Raw genomic sequence first — 22,268 nt, forward strand, 5'->3', positions numbered from 1 at the left:
CCTACTCATGAAATTGAACCCCTTTCCTCAAAGCTAAGTTGCTTTGATGATGGCACTTTCTGGATCTTACCAGTAGGGGCAGTAGATGATCTGCACACTAGTGTATTAGAGTGCCCCTTGGCTGAAATGGTTGGAAGACTTTGTTGATTCTAAGATGCATCCCAGTTTCAAAGAAATGATCATGTAAAAAAAAAAAAAAAGTGCATTTAGAATTGATGGAACAAGGATATAATACAGCCATTTATGTGATGCTTAATTTTACTGATACATATATATATATGTGTGTGTGTATGTATACACACACACACATATATACACATATGGAAAAAATGTTTTCAAAATAGGCGGTGGGTTAAATCATAGGTAGTTTTCTTTTAAAATCATATAGTCTTTTCTACTTGGCTTGTTTTTTTTTTACTGGTAGTTCTTAATATCTTTTTTCACACTAGTATTTTCATATTTTCTGTAGTGAATAGATAACTTTCATAATCAAAAAAATGTTTTTTCAAACCTAAGTAATTCTTTTCTTTTTTAATCTTGAAAATTTTATTTGGCCACATAGCATGCAGGATCTTAGTTCCCCAACCAGGCATTGAACCTGCATCCCCTGTGTTGGGAGCATGGGAATCTTAACCACTGGACCACCAGGGAAGTCCAAAATAACATGTGTTCTTAAAAACTGACCACCTTGCAAATGTTCAAGCGCTATAATTCTCTGGAGACAAGATGTTTGTAAATGAATGTAGAGAAGAGTAATGAATCAGTTACAAGTCTGGTTTCTGAAAGAAGGCCGGCATTCGTTCAGCACTCACTGCACACAGCAGGGATGGTGTCTCTCACTCGTGTTCTCAGGGCCTGGGGAAGCCCACCCACGCGGAGACATGTGAGGGGCGCCTTGACAGCTGCTGGAATATGCAGACAAACTATACGTACTGCTGGTTGTGTGCTGGTTAGTCCAGCGTGTGACACAGGTTGGTGTATAGATATGTGTCACTGAAAGCCAGGTCTCTATAAAGATTCTAAACTATGAAATCAATAAAACTGAGATGAGGTACAAGACCTGGTGTCAGCCTAAGGGAGTCTGCTGTAGTGGGGTGAGCAGGCAAGAATCAGCAGCCAGAGTCTGAGACTGGCTCTGGTTGTGGGCTCTTGGGAGGCCTGACTGATAACAGATCAGCAGCTTGTCTCGTCAGGCGCAGCAGCTTCTCCGGGATGTTCGGCCCATACGGTGAAAAGTGCTCTGTAAAACCCAGACTGTTACACACGTCAGTAGTTCTTCACAAGTGTGTTCTTAAAGATTAAAAAGGCACATTTGTAATCATTGTTGATGTTTTCCCTGCCTCCTGAGAGAATAGAATCACAGTTTAAAAAAAGAAATTAGGTTGTGTAGACTAAAAGACATTCTTTCAAACAGTGATAGTTTTTTTTTCTGTTTTCCCCAAATTTGGAATTACCCCCAACAAAGATAATATAATCAACTCTGAATCACCTGGATGTCAATGTCCTGGTTTAAAAACACCCTTTATTATGTGTCAAGATAACTGAAGTTCTCTCAAAGATCTGGTACACCCTTTTCCCAGGAGAGGGACAGGGAGCCATGAGTTCCAGGCTGTCCCAATTTGTCCCTTCTGGTATCTTCTTGGTGGGCAATCCCAGAGCACTGACCAGAGGAGGAAGTGTGCCGGGCTCCTAAACCATGGCCCCTCAGCCTCTCCCCTGGACCAGGCCTCTCGTGGTCCTGAGGACAGTGAGATTGTGTTCACAGGTTGCCCTAGAGGCCACTGAAGTCACCCCAGGTCTAGCCTGCTTTGGCACTCACTCCAAACTTGTCTTTTCACCACCTTTTATTTCCACATCCATCTTTTCACTTTTCTTTCTTTCCTTCTCTATAAACTTTGGCTTCCGAGTAAGACTGTACAATTGCCAACCCCCTGTACTTATATAGAACTTACAGAAGCATATTCTTCTGTAAGGAAGAATGATCCGTAAGGAAGATGATCTATGCAGTTATTCATCTTGCCATTTTATAGGCATGATGAAAAATTTTTGAGGGATTTTAGTGTGTTGGGTTTTTTTTTTAAGAAATAAGTACATCTTCATTTATGAGCAGAGTATTTTATTATTTTACCAAATAATCTGGCATAAGGTTTACAATCAGCAAATATCCTTTGAATGCTAAGAATTAAGTAGGCGCTGCTTTGCTCACAGTTACAACTCAGTCTTGCTGCTGCTAAGTCGCTTCAGTCGTGTCTGACTCTGCGCGGCCCCATAGACGGCAGCCCACCCAGGCTCCCCCGTCCCTGGGATTCTCCAGGCAAGAGTACCAGAGTGGGGCGCCATTTCCTTCTCCAAAGTCAGTCTTGAGGCTCATGCAGATCAGCTGTTTAGAGTACAGGCACTAGTCACAGTGGCAGCATTAGTTGATATTACTTGAGTGAACTCTGAGATGTTGGCTTCATTTCTGTAATTACCTGTGGTTACACACAGGATAAAGTATTTTCTAATTAGACTGTAAGAATGATAGCTTAGCCTATGAGTATTGTTATAGACCAGCCCATTAGTTTGTTAGAAATTTATTTTCCTTCTGAAAAAATTATAACTCATAAGACTATAGTAATATGTGATTAAAACTTTATTTAAAAAATAGACAATTGGTATGTGAGCCATAGTATGCCAATTTGATTTTTTTTAAATATTGCATTAAAATACTCATCTTGATTACTCATTCATCTTGGTTCATCTTTTCATGCCCCTTAAAACTTACACTTGAGATGAATGCTTCCCTTGCCTCACCCCAGGCTGATGTAATGTCTGTATTTTCTCACAGCCACCAGTCACAAAAAGTCTAGTAACCAACTGTAAACCAGTAACTGATAAGATCCACAAAGCATATAAGGACAAAAACAAATACAGGTGAGTACTGTATGCATTTTCTCTTTGTTTAAGAGTAGTTACGAATGTGGTATTTTCATAATCTTGCCATAGTTTATCTATTAAGCATTCTTTGAAAATTATGTGTGATCTCTTTAATAATATGGAAAGGTTAAGCCATCCTGAGAATGTTGCGTTCTTTAAAGTCTTATAAAACTTTATTGAAATTTTGTTTTACACATTCATATGCATATTTTCACTCACTATGTTTTGATAATTAGGTTTGAAATCATGGGAGAAGAAGAAATTGCTTTTAAGATGATTCGTACCAACGTTTCTCATGTAGTTGGCCAGTTGGATGATATAAGAAAAAACCCCAGGTACTGTTTTGTTTTGAATTTAGAACATTTTAGGTTCATAGCACAATTGAATAGAATGGACAGAGAATTCCCTTAACTTTGAAAATATCTTTAATGATGCAAGTCAACATGAAATAGAAGGCAGCAGTTCTGGAGAGAAAGGCGTGCCTTAGTTCTGTTTTGAGCAGACAGAAACCTCTAATGGTGGTGGTAATGTCTGAATTAAGAGATGGGGGCTGTGAGTTGGGATTAGCATGGATATCTCTGAGTCCAGCGACATGACTGTTCAGAGAGGCTCAGGGTTTACTGTGTTGCGGGGGATGTGAGGCCACATGACTGGGACTCTTAGAAATTTCTATTTTGCTATTTCTGTTATAGTAAAAAAAAAAAAAAAAATTCTGTTACAGAAAATAGATTTCTATTTTTAGAAATAGGAGCTTCCAGAGAAGTTGTTGTGGTGATTAGACCTGTCTTTGCAATTCAAAGGAAAGTTCAAATTAGCTTCTGAGGAAAAAGGAATGCTACCATAGTTGTGAAAATTAATCTAGCAAACTGCAGTCATTCTTTGGGAATGAATGAAGTGTTCAGCTTTACATAGCCCTGAAAATTTCCAGCCTCACCTCCAACGGTTGCCCTAGTTTGGTAAAATTGGTTGAAATCTACATTCTGAGTTTTGAGTTTCAATGGGAAATAGAAGTAGTTTCTCGAGAAAAGAACATTGGTATGTGAAGTTGAATGTTTTCATCTGAGTCTTTTAAATGCTTTTGGAAGTTTTCAGTTGCACCTCATTTACATTATGATTTTAATTATACATGATCAGAAGTGTAAAATTTACAGGCATTTTAAAGCCAGGGAATTTTTCCTTAAAATTTCATTCTTGTTTTTTTTTGGGGGGGGGGGGGGCATATAGAACTTTAAGAAAAATGAAAATGTTTTTTAATACTTACATACTGTATTCATAAAATATTTTATTTCCTACAAAATAACATTTCCCACAAGCTAAGAAAACAATAAGTCATAACAATTAAGAACCACCCAGCGTATGCTCTTCCCTCAGTTCAGAATGCCCTGCTCTTGTTTTTTAAAAACTAAGAGCCAATTTGATACTTGCTTTTTGCTCCCCCCATCCTGTTAATGTGCTGGCTCAGTCACAGGTTATCTGTAGTAAAACCAAATGAGAACTTAGTGTTTCTAGTTGTACCCTATACTTTCATGTCCTGTGCTAGTTTAAAAGTCATTGGGTGAGAAAATTCAGACATCTTCATGTAACTTAAAGGGTTCGGGTTTTGCTAAGAAGATCCAAGTCAAGACAGGCTTTTCCAGCATTGTCTACTCGGCTCAGATCCCTCCCATGACCCTGAACAGATGTCATCATTAGTAGCTCTTCGGTTTCACTTTTCCGAGGCCCACTTTAAGGTCGGCAGTGAAGGACAGGTTTAGCGCGTGGACAGGGAGTCCGGGACAGGCCGCAGTATCTGGGCCCTGCGCCCTCCACGTCGCTGCGTCCCCAGGTTGGAGGCGGGCCCGCGCCACCTTCTCACTTCTCTGCAGACACAGCGGTGTCCTGAGGCGGCGGGGGCCGCCCCGCCCTCAGCTCCTCACCAGTCTCTGTGAAGCGGGGACTCACAGAGCCAGAAGCTGACTCTGGGTCGGGTGAGCGTGCCTCCCTTTGAGTCAGTTCACAGCGGGAGAAATACTGAACAAAGTGCAGGTTCTCTTGGGCAAGAGAGGGAGTGTGTGCTGGGCACCCCGCATGGTCTGCTTTGGTTACCCCGTATCCACACAGTCTCTCTGTCTCATACACATACTTTTCTTCTTTACATTCTCCCAACTGTTGGAAAAATTTTGAAGATACACAAAGACTGAAAAAAAATAGTACAATAAATTCAGACTCAAATTTTTAGTGTTTTGTTACGTCTGTCTGATCTCTCGCTTCCTCTCTCTATACAGACAGACAAACACAGGTTTGGCTTTTCTTTTGTTTGCGGGACAATTTGAAAATTAGTTGTAGACAACAATACCCAAATTTACCCTCATTATCATAGCATAGGTCTTCTAAACAAAGTCATTCTCGTTTATACCATATGACTGTTCACACATATCCAAAAACCTTAACACCAACTAAATAATACCATCTAATAGATGGTCTATACTCAGATTTCCCGAGTTACCTCCAAAGGCCCTTTTTAGCTGCTCGTTTTTAGTTTAGGAAACAGTCAGGGCTCCTGCACTGTATCTGGTGGACATAACTCTTTAATATCCTTTAACCAAAAGCATTCCTCAAGTTTAAAGAAGACATAGGACCATGAACTTTCACTCACTCATCACTTGTCTTCAGTAAGAAGCAACTGGTTGATCTGGTTTCATCTGAACACACCCACTCCTTCACTAGCACTTCCCAGAAAAGTGTTAGAAAACGCCGCGGGAAGAAAGAGCCACCTCTAAGGACCGTTGATGAAGGCCTTTATTGGGCGGTCGCTCTCAGGCAGAACTCCCGGGGGCGGGTGAGTGAAGAGACGAAGGGAGTCTGCAACCTGCGGGAAGGGGGGCGGCACCTATATACCCTGGCGGATACGGAAGCGGCGGGACCTTTTCGAATATGCTTGGAGTCAGGCTCTAGGGTGCTGATTGGCCTTTTGTCCCGTGTCGGTTTTTCTTGATTGGCCGGAGTCTTGGCACCTTCGCGTCCATCAGTCTGCCTGGCAACGGGCTGCTGATTGGTGGATGTCTGTCCCTGGTACTTATCTGGGACCTTTTGGCGGGGGCAGTCAGCGTGACCTTTCATCCTGGCCTTTTTGATATAGGACAAGGGGCGACGTTTGTCTTCTGGCTATTTCCTGCTGGACGGGGGCGACGTGGGGGTCAGGGCCAGTCGGGATGAAAGGTCAGCTTATGCAGGATTGTGAGGTGGGTCTATGTCTTCTTGATTGAGTTGAGTTGTTAGTATCATGGCCCGTCCAGTCGCGGCCTGCGCTATTTCTTGGACCCTGCGAAAAACAAGTTGGAGGAGGCAGGGGCCTATGGTGAGGCCCATAACTAGTAGGAGTATAGGGCCCAGGGCGGGTAAGAGGTAAGGGAGTAAACCATTGAGCCCGGCCCAGAGGGGGCTCTCTTGGAGCTGCCGGCGCCTTTGTTCTAAATCGTCTTGCAGTTCTTTGATCTTAGTCCGGACTGTTCCAGAGCGGTTGGCATAGAAACAGCATCTTTCCTGCAAGAAAAGGCCTAAGCCGCCCTCTCGGGCAGTGAGGAGGTCTAGCCCACGTCTATTTTGGAGGACAGCTTCTGCTAGAGAATCTATCTGCCCCTGAAGTTCTAACATGGTGTCAGCCACATGTTGGACATCTGATATGATCTGTTGGGAGAGTTTGGCGTTACGTGTGCTGTGAGAGGCCGATCCCTGCCGCCCTCACTGCTAGGCTGGTGGATAAGCCCAGTCCCACCAGCAGGGGTACCATCTGGACAGCTCGTTTTGCCCTCCCGGCCACATGGTCTAGAGTGGGCATGGGGACTGGTTCTTTTCCTGATTATCAGGTCAATGTCTGGGAGCAGAACTGCGAGTACGCAGGTTCCAGTCCAGTTTGTGGGGAGGAAAGTATAGGCCAGGTTTCTTCCACAGACAAAGCCCAGGGGATGAGGGGCGTATATTGAGGTGGTGATGTTCTGTATTGTGGTGTAGCTGGCAAAGTCTCTCACCCCCACGTCTATAGCTGTCTCATTGTCCGTTATTTGGCCTCTTAGGCAGTATCCTATTGAGGCTTTTATCGGTTGTATCTGCAAGGGTGGTGTCACTTTACACGCTGCTGGGTTTATAGAGGTGTTGACCGGTTGGGAGAGGTTGGCCGGCACGGCTAGCGGGCGAGGGGTTCTTACGGTTAGGCATATCCAGCAACCTCGGGCCCACTCAGGGCTGGACTGATTTAGGGTGTTTTATGTTACTGTATTAAGTTTGTAGTGGCTGGGTCTAATTGTAAAGGACCCCGCCTATCAGGCAGGGCCAGGGGATGGTAATGGACTTTTGGAAAGTAATGGTCCATTACTTTTTAGAGTCTTTGTTAGGCTTGTTTTTTTTCGTGCCATATCTTGGACTCTTCCGCCATCTGAGACGTGTATGGGTGCCTTTAGGTTCTAGCAGACCTCTTTACCTGTCTTACTTGGGCATGCCGGTGAGGAAAGGTGGGGGCCCAATGAACCAGGGAAGTGTCCTGTCTGGGTTGTAGTTTAATAAATTTTGTTCGTTGGGCCCCTGCATTGACGTGCTTGTTTTTTGAGGTAGCATAGAGAGTGGAGAGTTCTTTCATATTCTAAGCAGGAACAATTTTTGAGCTGATCTGAGGGCAGGGGCTCTGGGGGCAGAACAGCAGGCACGCATTGCCAAGAATTGGCCTTTCTAATGTATGTGTACCCCTCTGGAGAAACCTCATATCCCTCTCCTATAAAGTTGTAAGCCATTTTGTCTCTGTAGTTGACTGACTGGATGTGTCTGGCCCTTTTCTCGGGATATTGGGAGAGAGAGAGTTCCCTGGCGCAGTCGCAAGGCTTTTTCATTCGCCCGACCAGTATTTGTCTCGCTTTAGCCGGGTCATCAAATCCCCCGTAGGTCTGACCAAGGAGCACAAGCAATAGAAGCGTACCTGTCATGTTCTGATAGCAGGTGGAAAGGGGGTCCGGGAGATTTTTAGTTTTGTGGGCCCCGTTAGGGAGGACTGGTATGTGTGTCCTGGCAAAGCCCCTGGACCTGAGTCTAAGCCTGGCTCTCTTTCTAGAAGATCTGGGGGAGCTCATTTGAGCCTGGTCACGTGGTACCAGGGTTCGAGGCCTGAGAGCTTGGCTGCAGTAGGAGTGGTCGGGACCACTGTGTAAGGACCCGTCCAACGAGGTTGGAGGGGCCCGGGAGACAAGGTCTTGAGTAGCACCTGGTCTCCAGGCGACAGTGGTCTGATGGGGCCATCACCATCCCTAGGTTGTGGCAGGACCCGATCTGCGTGTTCCCTGAGTAAGGCGCGCAGGCGGGTGAAGAGGGGCAGGTAATTGGCCAGGGGAGGTGGTTTTTCTGGGGGCAGATGGGTCAGCAGGTAGGGCCTGCCGTACAGCAGGGGGTCAAACCTGTCTTTGAGTGTGGTGTTGTGCGGATGCGGGTGGGAGCCAAGGGGAGGAGGTCAACCCAGGAGAGCCGCACTTCTGAGGCGAGCTTGGCGAGGTGGGCCTTGAGGACCCCGTTGGCCCGTTCTACTTTACCCGATGACTGGGGCCGGTACGGGATGTGAAGATGCCAGGTGATGTTGAGGGCTGCAGCTACCTGCTGGGTTATCTGCGAAACAAAAGCAGGTCCGTTATTGGATTGGAGGGAGTTAGGGAGTCCGAACCGGGGGACGATGTGTTTGACCAGCGTTTCGGATACTATTGCGGCTGTTTCGCAGGAGGTAGGGAAGGCCTCGACCCATCCTGAGAACGTGTCTACGAGTACCAGCAGCTAACGATAAGCCCGGTGTCTGGGCATGTGAGTGAAGTCCACCTGCCAATCTTGACCGGGCAGATGTCCTCTCAGCTGGTGGGTTTCTTGGGGGGGCCGGAGCCCTCCTTGAGGAGAGATCGTTGCGCAGGTCAGACAGGAGCGGTGTACGGTCTGGATGGCCTGCCTAAGATGAAGAGGGGAGAAGAGCAGGCTAAGAAAAGTTAAGAGAGCTCGCGGTCCGATATGGAGGGTGTCATGGATCTGCTTTATGATGGTGATGGCTTGTTGTTCAGGGAGGACCAGTTTTTCGTGGAGGGTGATCCATCTGGAAGGATGTGTTGGAACGACGGCCTCGTTAATAAGTCGGAGGTCTTGGACTAGTTGGTAGGCCCCTGAGGCCTTACGGACTGGAAGGATGGGGGTGTTACATGGGGATGAGGTGGGTACCAGTAGACACCAGTAGGCCCTGTCCCAGGAGGCGGTCGATGATTGGCTTAAGTCCTCGAAGGTTGGGCTGGGACAGGGGAAACTGGGCCCGAGCCGGAAAACAGGTGGGGTCTTTTAGGTGTATGAGGACTGGGGGTTGGTGTTAGGCAATTGTTGGGATCTTGGTATCCCACACCTGGGGATCTATTTGGGCGTCAGAGGACCTGATTAGCAACAGCAGGAACCTGCCTGTGGAAGGAGAAGGCCCTGGGGTCAGGTGAAGTGTGGCCTTGAGTTTTGTTAAAATGTCTCTCCCTAGTAGAGGGGTTGGACAGGAAGGAATAACTAAAAAGGAGTGGGTGAATAGGCAGTTGTCTAATTGACAGTTTAAGGGCTTGGTCTCTAGGGGTCGTGATGACTGGCCGTCAATTCCCATTACTGAGACCCGGGAAGGATGTAAGGTGCCTCTGAAAGAGGGAAGGACCGAATAGGTAGCCCCCGTGTCAACCAAGAAGTCGATCGACTTACCCGCTACCTGGAGCATTACCCTGGGCTCGGCTTGGGTTATTGGGGTTCCCGAGTCTGGGCGGCTTCAGTCTTCATCGAAGGTCAGCAGTTGTAGTGCGGGGTCTGGGCTTGGAGTCACCTTAGGTCGCTCTGGTCCCTTACCCCCTAGGGTCAGGGCCCGAGAGGCCGAGGGACAGTCACGTGCCCAGTGTCCGTGTTGCCTGCACTTTGGGCAGGGCTTTGTGGGTGGTCTCGGGTTAGGACACGCTTTGGCCCAGTGTCCCTCTTTGCCGCATTTGAAGCAGGCCCCCGGTGGGGGTTTTTGTGGGCCCGAGCCCGTTGCCGGCCGCAGGGCTGCTACCAGAGCCTGGGTGTGTTGGTTGAGAAGGCTAGCCTGGAGTTCAGCCTTTTGTTTTAGTCTGGCTTTATGGTTAGCTTATGCAGTCTCTTCCCAGGCATTGTAAACTTTAAAGGCCATTTTTACCAGGTCTCGTATGGGAGTCTGAGGGCCTTTGTTGGCCTTGGCTAGTTTTTTTCGGATGTCGGGGGCGGATTGAGAGATAAAACAACTGGCCAGGGTTACTGCTCCAGCTGGGGCGTCTGGGGCCAATCTGGTATATTGGGTGAGGGCCTCTGTCAGCCTATTCAAGAACATAGCGGGATTTTCGTCAGGGCCCTGGGTGATCTCATCCAGCTTGAGGAAGTTGACCACTTTATTAGAAGTGGCTTCCATGCCATCTAGGAGGCACTCTACCATATATCTGACCCTGAGTTCTCTTCCCCTAGTCTCTTGATAGTCCCAGTCAGGGTCTGTGTCTGGGACTGCCTCGGCCCCTGGGGGGCGTTCAGGGGAGGGATTAGCAAAGTGTCTCTGGTCAGCCTGGGCTCTAGCAGCCGTCCAGATGGCTTGTCGCTCTTCTAGGGTAGTAGTGGAACCTAAGACTACATAGATATCTTTCCAGGTTAAGGCATATGAGCGGGTCAGTTGGGTGAACTGTTTGATGTAATGGGTAGGGTTGGATGAGAATGACCCAAGCTTGGCCTCGATTTGAGACAGGTCATGAAGGGAGAAAGGGACGTGGACCTGTGCCAAGCCCTCGGCTCCGGCTACCTGTCTCAGAGGGAGTAGGGGAGCCAGGGCACGGGGAAAAGAATTTCGGGATGACTGTGGGACCGTGTGTGTGTGAGCTAACTGGTGATGGGGAGGGTGTCAGGGTCGGTAATGGAGGATAGAGAATGGGAGTAGGAGGGGGGTGTATAGTTTCAGTCGGTTGTGTATCAACTGAGGAAGTGTGGGGAGGTGTTGTCGGGGCAGTTACAGGGGCAGAGGTGGGGGAAGGAACTGCTGGACTCAGAGGAGCCGAAGTGGGGGAGGAGGCTGCTGGACTCAGAGGAGCCGAAGTGGGGGAGGAGGCTGCTGGAACCGGAGAGGAAGGGGTGGGGGCCGTGGGAGAGGTTTAGGGAGGGAGGGCCACCAGATCTTCTGGGGGCACAGAGAAAGCAGAGGACTCAGAGACGGGAGGAGCTGGCTTGGCCTGGGAGGGTGGAGTCGGGGGGGCCATGGTGAGTAGGATTTGGCTAGGAGCGCAGGTGGTGCACAGGGTGGGGCGAGAGCGCAACGCCCAAAAGGCCTGAACATAGGGGACTTCAGACCATTTTCCCGTTCTCCGGCAGTAATTATCTAAATCACGGAGGACGTCAAAGTCTAATGTACCTGTGGCTGGCCATTGTGAGCCATTATCTAGGGAATACTGAGGGCCAGGCCTGTGAACACAGAAAAGTGAGCTGCTTGGGGCGGATGTATCCCTTTAGTCTTAGGGTCCGCAGGTTAGCCAGCAGGCACTCTAAGGGTGTGGACTATTGGGGTTCGGGTTTGGAGGCTGTCGATCCCATGGCGACCACAGGGCGTGGAGGCAGCCCCCGCTGTCCGAACGTCTCCGGACGTGTCAGGGGAAGCCGGAGGTCCGCGCAGCCGTTCGGAACGTCTTCCTCGCAAGCTGGGGGGACCGGAAAAGGCCGAAGCCGGAGGTCTACTCAGCCTCTGGGGACGTCTGCCCACAAGCTGGTGACCGGGAGGGCCCAGTAAGTGCGCACCCGTTACTGGGCCCTAGGAAATGGTCGCCAGGGAGGGCAGGCCACAAAGCCAAGGGGACTTACCCCGTATCCTGCCGTCTGGGGAGTTGGTCAGCCGCCTGGGTCCGGGGCTACCGCGGCGGTGGAGCTCGAGGGGGCCTCAACGGCGAGTGCCGGGGGCCCTCACCTCGAGCCCCACGTTGGGCGCCAGATGTTAGAAAACGCCGCGGGAAGAAAGAGCCACCTCTAAGGACCGTTGATGAAGGCCTTTATTGGGCGGTCTCTCTCGGGCAGAACTCCCGGGGGCGGGTGAGTGAAGAGACGAAGGGAGTCTGCAACCTGCGGGAAGGGGGGCGGCACCTATATACCCTGGCGGATACGGAAGCGGCGGGACCTTTTCGAATATGCTTGGAGTCAGGCTCTAGGGTGCTGATTGGCCTTTTGTCCCGTGTCGGTTTTTCTTGATTGGCCGGAGTCTTGGCACCTTCGCGTCCATCAGTCTGCCTGGCAACGGGCTGCTGATTGGTGGATGTCTGTCCCTGGTACTTATCTGGGACCTTTTGGCGGGGGCAGTCAGCGTGACCTTTCAAAAAGTATCCTGTTTTTTTTTTTTTTTTTTTTTTCGGTAAAATTTTCAGTATATATCTCTAAATTAAAACGATTTTTTGAAAATAACCACAATACCATTATTATTCCTTAACATGATAACCCCTCTGGCCTCTGTACACATTTTCCCCCCATTGTCTTTTATAAGCATTTACGTTTTTAACTTTGTTGACTTGAAATGGTATCAAGTACATTCATTGCAATTATGTCTATAGGTTCCCCCATCTCTATTTTTTTAATCCATATACACTTTTGCATGTGCATTGGTATAGAGCTGTCTGCCAGTGCAGGAGACGTAAGAGACATGGGTTCGATCCCTGGGTCAGAAAGATCCCCTGGATGAAGGCCTGGGCAACCCACTCCAATATTCTTGCCTGGAGAATCCCACAGACAAAAGAGCCTGGCAGGCCACAGTCCATAGGGTCACAAAGTCCAACACAACTGAAACGACTTAGAATGCATGCACATGAAGAAATCAGATTATATATTCTGTAGATTTCCTGAACCTTGGACATTTCTGATTGTCTCCCAGTTACCTAATGTGTTCCCGTGTCTTCTGTATTTCCTGTTAAGTTGGTGGCAGGATCTGAGGGCTTTATTATACTTGATAAAATTGTAAAAACAAAATTTAGATGTAATTCAAAAGTGGTGTTATCTCTACCGACCATCTTATGTGCCCTCAACTTATTGACTTTTGCCTTGAAGGAACTTGAAACAAGTTGGGAAGCACCACTGTAATCTACTTTTTGCTGAAACTCATCATACAGCCTAGTTGGAGACATGTCAATATTAAGAAGTCATCAACATCATAAAATCTGTATCTATAAGGAACCATCTCTATCTCAGCTATCTACATGACTGTTCTTAGTAATGTAACTCTGTCAGTTCAGAGAACTCAGTTGTAGGCACTTACTAGTTTTTTCCCTGGATGTTAACAGAACGCTTCAGTCAGTTAACCCTAAACTGGGCACGTGCCAACCCCAAACAGCAATTAAAATAATTTACTCCTATAGCTAGAAGGCATATTCAAAATTATCTATCATCCCTAGTTCTTTTTGTTTTACAGGAGAGAAATACCTAAAGAAAAGTTCTACAGACTGTTATTCCCCCAGAGAATCATTATCAGTAAATGCCACAACTTGGGACACAAGTCCATTTAAACATATTCCAAATCCACACTTCTTGTTTTGTTAGGTAAGGATCATCCTCATAAGAACCAATAACAACCCTGGGTCTCTGTTGTCTCCAGGAAGTTCGTCTGTCTGAATGACAACATTGACCACAATCATAAAGATGCCCAGACAGTGAAGGCTGTTCTCAGGGACTTCTACGAATCCATGTTCCCCATCCCATCCCAGTTTGAGCTGCCAAGGGAGTATCGAAACCGTTTCCTTCATATGCATGAGCTGCAGGAATGGTAAGTGTTCATGTTTCACATACATGTATATTTTTCTTTTTTAGAGTGATGAAGTTTCTTTACTGTTATTTTCGCTAATTTCTTTGTAAAAAGACAGGTATAGTTTTTATTGATCTAACTGGTCAGGTACATCTACTGAGCCTTATTCGTCATCACTGCCATCTGAGTGGCTTCCCTGTTTCTTAGCCAGCACTGTGCTGGGCAGTGTATTTACTCTTACAATGAGAAGTGCTGCCCTGACTGCCACAGAGAGATGAGAGTTACAGGAATAGAAGTAACGTGATTTCCTCTCTGAGCTGCTTGTTGATCCTCTTCATGCAGGAAACACAGGAGGAAGAACAGTATAGGAGAGGGTACCATTTTGAATATGTGACTTGGGATACAGACACCGCCTACCAGACAGCTGTGACTGACTCTGCCTTATGTTAAGCATTTATTTAATCTTCATAAAAAGTTATTATTTCCAAATTACAGAGGAGAAACCTGCCATACTTCCCCATGCGCCCCACCCCCCCCCCCGGCCCGGCTTTATCCTTAATACCCTCCCACCTAGTCTGATTCCATCCTCAGTGTCTCGTATGTTGCTTGTTCCCTTCCACCCTCGCTGCCCTCATCCAGCCCTCATCCTTTCCTTTGCCTGGACTAACGGGACTGCCTGCCTCTGGTCACCTGCTTAGGACATCCATCCTTCAGATAGCCACCCCGATTGTGACACACGTGTGCACACACACACACGCATTAGAGCACTGTGTCCAACCCACCGTGTGTGGTTTTCCAGAACAACTGCAGTCCACAGCCACCGCTTTTTCTTGGCTGCGCACCCCTGTGTCCTCCAGGCCAGACTGGACTCAGCTCTGCGGGACCTGGGCTGCCGCTCCGCTCATGCTCCTCCCCTTTGTCAGCCACAGGCTTTTCTGCCCCACTCCAAGGCTTAAATGAACTGTCACCATCTGTTTGATGCATTCCTCATTTCACTGCTTCTCTGCAAGACTGCTTCTGATAATAGATATTTCTGTCCGCCTTGTGTGGTGGCTGGTTATCTGCACATCAGCACCTCCCCAGGTTCACAGGTGCTTTAGAGCAGAGACCTCTCCTCATCACCTGTCTATCCACAGGAAGTGTTTACTGGGTGACTGCGTGGATAAATGTGCTGTGCTGTGCTTAGTCGCTCAGTCGTGTCCGATTCTTTGTGACCCCGTGGACTGCAGCCCACCAGGCTCCTCTGTCCATGGGATTCTCCAGGCAAGAATACTGGAGTGTGTTGCCATGCCCTCCTCCAGGGGATCTTCCCAACCCAGGGATCGAACCCAGGTCTTCCGCATTGCAGGCAGATTTACCAACTGAACCACCAGGGAAGCCCTAATTCAATTTGACAGTCAAATTGCACACACTCTAACATCAGTTTGAATAGCAGACATGAAGATCTTAGCTCCAAAAACTTCTTTTAGCGTCAAGAAAGAGCAGTTCTAAGCTCAGTACCTATGAGACTTGAGACATGGCCCAGAATTCTGCTTGCAGCTGCTAGGCGATGCTTCCACTAACAGCTGAAGTGCAAGCGCTTCACTTGAGCTCTGTTAGAGGCATTTTAACGGTCCAGCAGTGTTGACAGGGGAGGCTAGGTGCTCAAGCCACTGTGTGGTGACCAGCATTGCCAAGCTGGCTGGAACTATTACTGATTCAAATATTTACTATAACAATGAAAAATCTGAACTCACATGGGAAATATATAATTAAGTTAACATTTTAGAATTACCTTCAATCATTGTTTTTGTGTTTCACAACATTGTTTCTGTTAAGCTAGTATAGTTTGCTAAACTAGTAAATACTATATAGTTAGTTTTACTAGCTAATGATAGTTAAACCCTACACAGAACTACATATTTGCTTTCTTTTTTCTCTGAACAGGAGGGCGTATCGAGACAAATTGAAGTTCTGGACTCATTGTGTGCTAGCAACATTGATTATGTTTACTGTATTCTCATTTTTTGCTGAACAGGTAAGTTTTATCAATTTTATGTGGATGTCAATTTCTTGGCATCTAATTTTTTTTTTAAAGAAAATGATATAAATTCATAACAAGAAAATGTTTATTTCTCCTATTGGCTTATAGCTCGTATGTCAAATATTTCATAATATTCAGGCAGCAGTCATAATTGCCTTTTTAAAATCTATCTTCTAAACCTATTACCAATATTCTTTGTTTGTGGAGTTCAATAAATAGAGCTTTTCAGTTTTAGCCTGAGGTCTACATGTCGAACTATTTTAAACCAAAAAAACCACCCAGAATCTGCATCTGATACTAATTTTTTATGGGTCTCCAATTTTCTTTCTTTTAATCTTTCTAAAAGAGACCACAGTGTCTTTACCTGCAGGCCTCCCCCAGTTCTGGCGAGGGCGCCCGGCTTGCGCACCAATCCATTCTCTCCCACTTACGCTTATTCCTTGAATTGCTGGCAGTTCCTCCCCAGGCAGGCAAGCACACACCTCCTTCAAGTGACAGTCCGGAAGGAAGAGGGAGATTTGTGAGGTCAAAAGAGGACTAAGAGAATCTGCTTCAGGCCACAGCAGACGTGAAATTCTCAGAAGGAAGAAAAAGGATTCAAGGAAAAGGGAATAGTGTCAGGCTGACCTGACCTGTGCCGGGCAGGTGAACCCACCTCAGCCTCCTTCCTGGTGATTCTGGAGTGAGGCTTATCTGGCGGTCACGGTGGCATGTTTTCACTGAGTTTACTTACACTGAGGAGGCAGCGGCGGCCTGAGAACCGAGAGCTTTAGGATAAACACTCCCTGGCTTCCTGCTGGAAGGAAACTCGGGAAAGAAAGGTCTGGCAGGCCAGCAGTTTCACCTTCGTCCACCTCTCAGGGAATAGAAACGCTGCTCTTGATTGTGTCACTATTGTTCTTGGCAAGTAAACATCTCAGGAAGAAATCTTATGCTGTGCCTGCTTTTAGAGCAGAGTCCAGTGAGGCGCCTGTGGGTCAGCTGTGTGCTGGCTGAAAGGAGCAGCTGGAGGCCGTGGAAGGAACAAGAAGGTCTTTGCTTCCTGTTGTTTATACCAGCAGGAGGGGGAAAGGACGAATAACTCCTCTCTCCTCCCTGGCGCTTGTTCTTTACCAGCTTGAATCAAATTCCTTACCTTCTGCCATACTCACAAACAAAGCCACGGCTGCCCCTTCCTCTGCCCAGGAATCCAGCTCGTCCAGACCAGTGTAGTGCACCGCCCAGCTCTAACCTCAAGATGGAGGATTAGAGATTGAAACCATAAAGAACACATTTTTCTCATTGAAACTTTCTTCTAACAGTGGTCAGGTTTTCTATTTCAGCTGTATCATGGATAAACTGTTTCTGTTATAAGTATTTATTCCAAGTTCTAATCTACTAAGTCATAGATGAACTTTTGCATTTCAGCCTATTCATAAACTTGAAAATACAGGTAATGCCCAATGATTGTTGATATGGTTACTAAGTACAGGAAAACAATGGTGATAGAATTCTTAACAAAAAAAAAAAAATTAAGATTCTAGCTTACCCGTGTAGTTGTTTGCAAACCCAGAGGCAGTATCTCAATGAGGGAAGACTCAGTGTCCTTCAGTGGAAAGACTCGACAGACATCCTGAAAATGAATACCTGTGGTAATTGTTATATAAAAATACATAGTTTTTATAGGTCTTAAAGAAAAAGAAACTTGGGGAAATATAATTTGAACCATATAAAAAGCCATTAGTTTTGTTTTGAGGGGAGGAATGATGGAGCCTTGTTTGCCGTCTCTTCTTTATGTACAGGACTAGGGAAAAGATTAAGGTCATATGACCCTCAGCAAGAAAGTTAAAGTTTGTTAACCTGGAGAATTACAATTTATCTTCTGTCTTTCATCCTTCAGTTAATTGCACTTAAGCGGAAGATATTTCCCAGGCGGAGGATACACAAAGAAGCGAGTCCTGATCGAATCAGGGTATAAAAGAGATCCATCAGAAATCTACCTCAGCGTTCACTGAGCATTTGAAAACTCGGCATCAGAGATGTCTTCATGATGTGATGCTCAGCCAGCTTGGCCTGCAGAAGGGAAAACACCCAGTACAGGACTTGTTTTCTGGCATGAACAAAGCCTCCTGACCAGGAACTGCTTAACCCACACAGAGAAGACGTGCGTGTTGAGCAGCCCTGGTTTCACTTCTGAAACATTGGCTCATGGACCTGTCTGTCATTCTTTAAATGAAGTGGCTCACGGGCGAGACAGAGGTTGCCGTGGGAACTGAGCAGCTAGCTAAAATGAGACACGGAAGCCACCTTGAGTGCGGTTGCTAGGAGTCCCCCGTCTTTTGCATTCCAAAGCTTTTTGCTGTGGTTTTACCTTCTGGGGGGGAGGGGGTGTTTCTTTTTTTCCATTTTTCATTTTTAAAGTAGCTACTAAGTTAACTAAGTTATTCTTCCTTTCAAAAACAATGAATTAGGATGTGTAACATGTTTTTATAGATATTATTTAAATAATGCAGCAGCAACACATCCTATTGACAATATCTAAATTATAAATTTTATTAACACTGAAGACTATGTGATCTTAACCTACTTACCATGAACTCAATGACAGATATCTGATATTTGTGCCCCTAATATCTTCAGCCCCTAAGAATACTGTGATTTTATGTGGAGACCTGATTACCAAGGGCTAGAGTTAAGTAGCAGAGCTACTTGCTAGATGTAATTATGTTTTGAAGATGTACATATTCAAAAAGAAGTGCCTCATTTTAGAAATGAGTAGTGCTGATGGTACTGGCACATAACAGTGGTGTCTTTTTTAAAATACTCATCAGTATATTCCAGTAGCTGACTCTCAATCAGCTTCATGTAATGCAGGGTCAGGAAACTTTTTTCTTTAAAATGCCACAGAGAAAATATTTGCCGGCCACATGGGTCTGTGTTGCATATTCTTTAATTTAGCTTTTGTTTTAATAATCTTTTTAAAATGTCAAAACCATGTCTAACTTGCACCTGTACAAAAACAGGCCATAGGCCATGATACAGAATTAGTATTCTTATGTGTAAGTAAGCCCTGACAGTCAGCTGTGTTTTATTGTCGTTGTACTGTGGATTTATGAAGACCAGATTCCATGGGTCCTTTTTGAACTCTTGACAGGTATTTTAGATCATGATCTTAACAGTATTCTTTCCAAATGGCATACACATTTTGTAAAAAGAACGTGTAAATAACTTGTGTTTGTGCTGTGAGAGTTACATATTTCAAAAACTGAAGTCTCATAAGACTTAAATTTTATCTGATGCTTTAACTTTTGATCTTTGAAGAGTGAGTTTGTCATCTAGATTCAGCAGTCATCTTATATGATTGCTTATATGGCATGTCAGGGGCTTCCCAGGTGGCTCAGTGGTAAAGAATCCGCCTGCAGTGCGGGAGACGCAGGTTTGATTCCTGGGTGGGAGAGAACCCCTGCAGAAGAAAATGGCAACTCACTCCAGTATTCTTGCCTGGAAAATCCCAGGGTCAGAGGAGCCTGGTGGGCTGTAGTCCATCGGGTTAGAAGAATGTTGGACATGACTTAGCGACTAAACATTAAGTGGAAGTTAAGTTTCCACAACTGAAATTAAGTGGAAAATAGTATAAGGACAGGTTGGTAGTGTTACTACCTGGAGAATGTCATTATATGGGGGAAAATAAGTTCTAAAAATGATTTATGTGGTAAAAATTTAGGGGTTATCTGGGTATCATTCTTAAAGTGAAGAATTCTAGAAAAGTTCAAGAAATGAACATTTGGGTGTGATGGAGATTTCTGGTTAGGTGAACATAATCCACACTTTATTTGGAGCTTAATAGATAATGAGATGGATACAATATAGAATCATTGCAATATAGAATCATTTATCTAATGATTCAGTAGAATCAGTAGAACAAAGGAACCTCAGAAGTGATGGGCATTCACGTGTCTTCAAGAATTTTAACAAGAAAGGAAAACCATAGGGCAGTTTACCTCATAAGAATTCCAAGTGAAACATTAGTAAAAGCAGGTTGGTCAACACCCGAAAATCAGTGTAATTCACATCAGTAGGACCGAAAAAGGAAACTGCATGATAACCTTTTTTTAAAGAAAGCACAGTAAAGCAATTATCCTCCAATTAAAAATAAATTAAAAAAAAATAAAGCATGGTCCATTGAGACTAATAAATGAGAGTCTAGGATAATAACTTCCCCATTTATCAATAGTTTTCAACATTTTTGCCAATTTGTTTGCTCTACTATTTTTCTTCATTGGTATATTTTAAAGTAAATCCTAGACTTCCTAGAGACAAGAAGACAGGGGAGGTGAAGGGCTTCTTATCAGTCTAACTGCTCCTCTTTCCCGTTTGCCTTGATAACAACTCTGCTTACTGGACACGTTTTATGTGCTAAATGCACACATCTTAACAAGTTGCCTAAGGAAAAGAGGGGTACAGGAGACATGCCCTAAAGAGCCGTGCTCACCACCGCCCATCCCTGCCCCTCTCTACATGCCAGCATTTCTCCCCGCGGTGGGGAAGTGGCAGTTCCCGGCCCCCATCTCCCCAAGAGGCAGGAAGCTTCCTCTCCGACTCAGGTGCTGAAAACCCTGGTGGAGATGAGTTACTGCAACTGGCTTACTCTAGGTTCTATCCACACATCTGTGGCCAGAATGTGCAGACTTTTACCCAAAGGAAGGGAGGGGTGTTGGGCTAATAAAAAACACACCACTCCAGCTTCATGGGACAGAGGTTGGGTACATGTGGACAACCAGGTTTCTAGATTATTGAGTCAAGTTGAAGGCAAGCTGCCATATTTGAAAGCAAGAATACAGTGGACCTTATAATTTTTTCATTATTGAAAGGATTCAAAGAAATGTATGGAAAGCATCAATACAGAATACAGTAGCTGTCATGTAATAAGTGATCCAAAATGGTTCACAGTTAGTCTCAAGTTCTTGATCTTCCTGCTGCCTTTTCCCCCACCTGCACTGGCCACACACATCTCATTTTCCAAAACATGTTGTGCACTTTTATGCCTCTGTTCCCTTATAGATGCTTTCCTTACCTGTTAAACTCCTTGTACCTCCAGGTTCCATCACTAATAGCTGATCTACTAAGAAATTTTCTGTAAGACTAGCTATCAGTATGACTAAAGGAATAAGGGATATAATGTTGAGGCTTTCAAATGACCTTGACAAGATTCTACAGCCACACTGACTAAATAATAGGGAGGGGGATCAAGACGGAGTAAGAAGATGTGGAGCTCACCTCCCCCTACAAACGCATGAAAACTACATCTCTGTGTGGAACAATTCTCATGGAAAACAGAATTGGCAGAATAATTCCTATACATCAAGGACGCAAGAAGGATTCCCATGTGGTGGGGTGGAACAGGAAAGAAAGCTTCAGGTAGAGACCTGGTGCCCTGGGGTGGGACTCACAGAGAAGGAGCGGGGTGATCACGAGGGCAGACACAGGCCCTGCCTGGGGAGTGAGGGGGTCGAGCCACAAGCTGAGCATCTCCTGCAGCGGAGAGCAGGCTAGACTCCGCTCCCGAGAAGCACCAGGGCATTGGCTTGTCCCCAGACTCGGTGGCGTCTGCCCTACTGGCTGCTGCCTCACCGTGCTCCCCAGTCTGAGCTCAGTGACCATCCCAGCCTCTCAGTCCACACCACCAGTTGGTACTGGGCCTAGGGCAGCCAGGTCCTGGGAAGAGACTTGATCTAGGATGCAGAAGTGGTCCAGGGTTATTGTATGGGCCAGGTAGGCGGAGGCCACTGGCATTTACTCAAACAGCATCACAGCTGCAGGCCACACTTCTGACAGTGGCCCAGCTGCTTCAGTTCCCACAACCAGAATACCCGACCCCCAGCCAAGCGAATGCTCTAACCCTGCCCATTCCACACCACAGCCTTGCTCGAGATTGGTGACAACCAGAATAGGGGAGAAGATGCGACCTTGGGCTACATTTGAGCAGAGCCGCAGCACGTGGGGCCTCTGAGCCACACTCACATCAGCTGTACCCTCCTTTGGGGCAAAGACCCCCTTGCAGGGAGAAGGAAAAACACACCCTTAAATGGAGCAGAGTCAGCTCAAGTCTGACCCTCAGGGCACCCACTCCAGTCACTTGGAAACAGACCTCCACCCCTGCCACTGAGCAGAGAGGAAGTCTACCTCATCTGCGCAGGCTCTAGCTCTGCCAACACCAGCCACACTCCTTATCAAGTAGACAGTACAACATCGAGGAAAGATGTGGCTGGCATCAATGTCAAATCCAGCCCTCACACCAAAGACATTGGGCACACGAAGTCTACCCAGGGATGCTCCCAAATAAAACATCCCATCAAGACAACAGATAACTGTTTAACCTGAATTCATAGAAATGGAGAAAGGTAAGTAAAATGATAAAGCAGAGGGATTACTCTCAAAAGAGTAAGAGAAAACCCCTGAAAAAATAATGCAACAGTGATAATCAGTCTACACACACAATGAATTCAAGATGTTGGTAATAAAAATGCTAACTGAATTAGGAGAATCAATCTAAATACAGATAATTTTAACAAGAAA

General features: G+C 46.1%; 2 protein-coding genes across 5 annotated transcripts in view; one reads left to right on the plus strand and one right to left on the minus strand.

The window, feature by feature from the left end:
* GNPTAB (N-acetylglucosamine-1-phosphate transferase subunits alpha and beta) overlaps positions 1-18,997 on the plus strand; it is an 85,604-nt gene extending 66,607 nt beyond the window's left edge. For all 4 annotated transcript variants that reach the window (XM_020881148.2, XM_020881150.2, XM_020881149.2 and 1 more), the window contains 5 exons: positions 2,828-2,913; positions 3,153-3,251; positions 13,544-13,711; positions 15,617-15,707; positions 17,593-18,997. In XM_020881148.2, coding sequence (XP_020736807.2) covers positions 2,828-2,913; positions 3,153-3,251; positions 13,544-13,711; positions 15,617-15,707; positions 17,593-17,670 — 522 coding nt within the window. In that variant the 3' untranslated portion in view covers positions 17,671-18,997. The remainder of the gene's footprint in view (positions 1-2,827; positions 2,914-3,152; positions 3,252-13,543; positions 13,712-15,616; positions 15,708-17,592) is intronic.
* Positions 5,872-11,353, minus strand: LOC139030658 (uncharacterized). Its single transcript, XM_070454157.1, has 5 exons — positions 11,330-11,353; positions 10,100-10,726; positions 8,743-9,240; positions 8,334-8,538; positions 5,872-6,217 (listed from the first exon to the last, which is right to left on the minus strand). The coding sequence occupies exons 1-5, from the start codon at positions 11,351-11,353 to the stop codon at positions 6,204-6,206; spliced, it is 1,368 nt and encodes a 455-aa protein (XP_070310258.1). The 3' UTR covers positions 5,872-6,203.
* Positions 18,998-22,268: the final 3,271 nt, after the last annotated feature.

The sequence above is a fragment of the Odocoileus virginianus genome, chromosome 23, assembly GCF_023699985.2.
Source record: "Odocoileus virginianus isolate 20LAN1187 ecotype Illinois chromosome 23, Ovbor_1.2, whole genome shotgun sequence".
Taxonomy (NCBI): domain Eukaryota; kingdom Metazoa; phylum Chordata; class Mammalia; order Artiodactyla; family Cervidae; genus Odocoileus; species Odocoileus virginianus.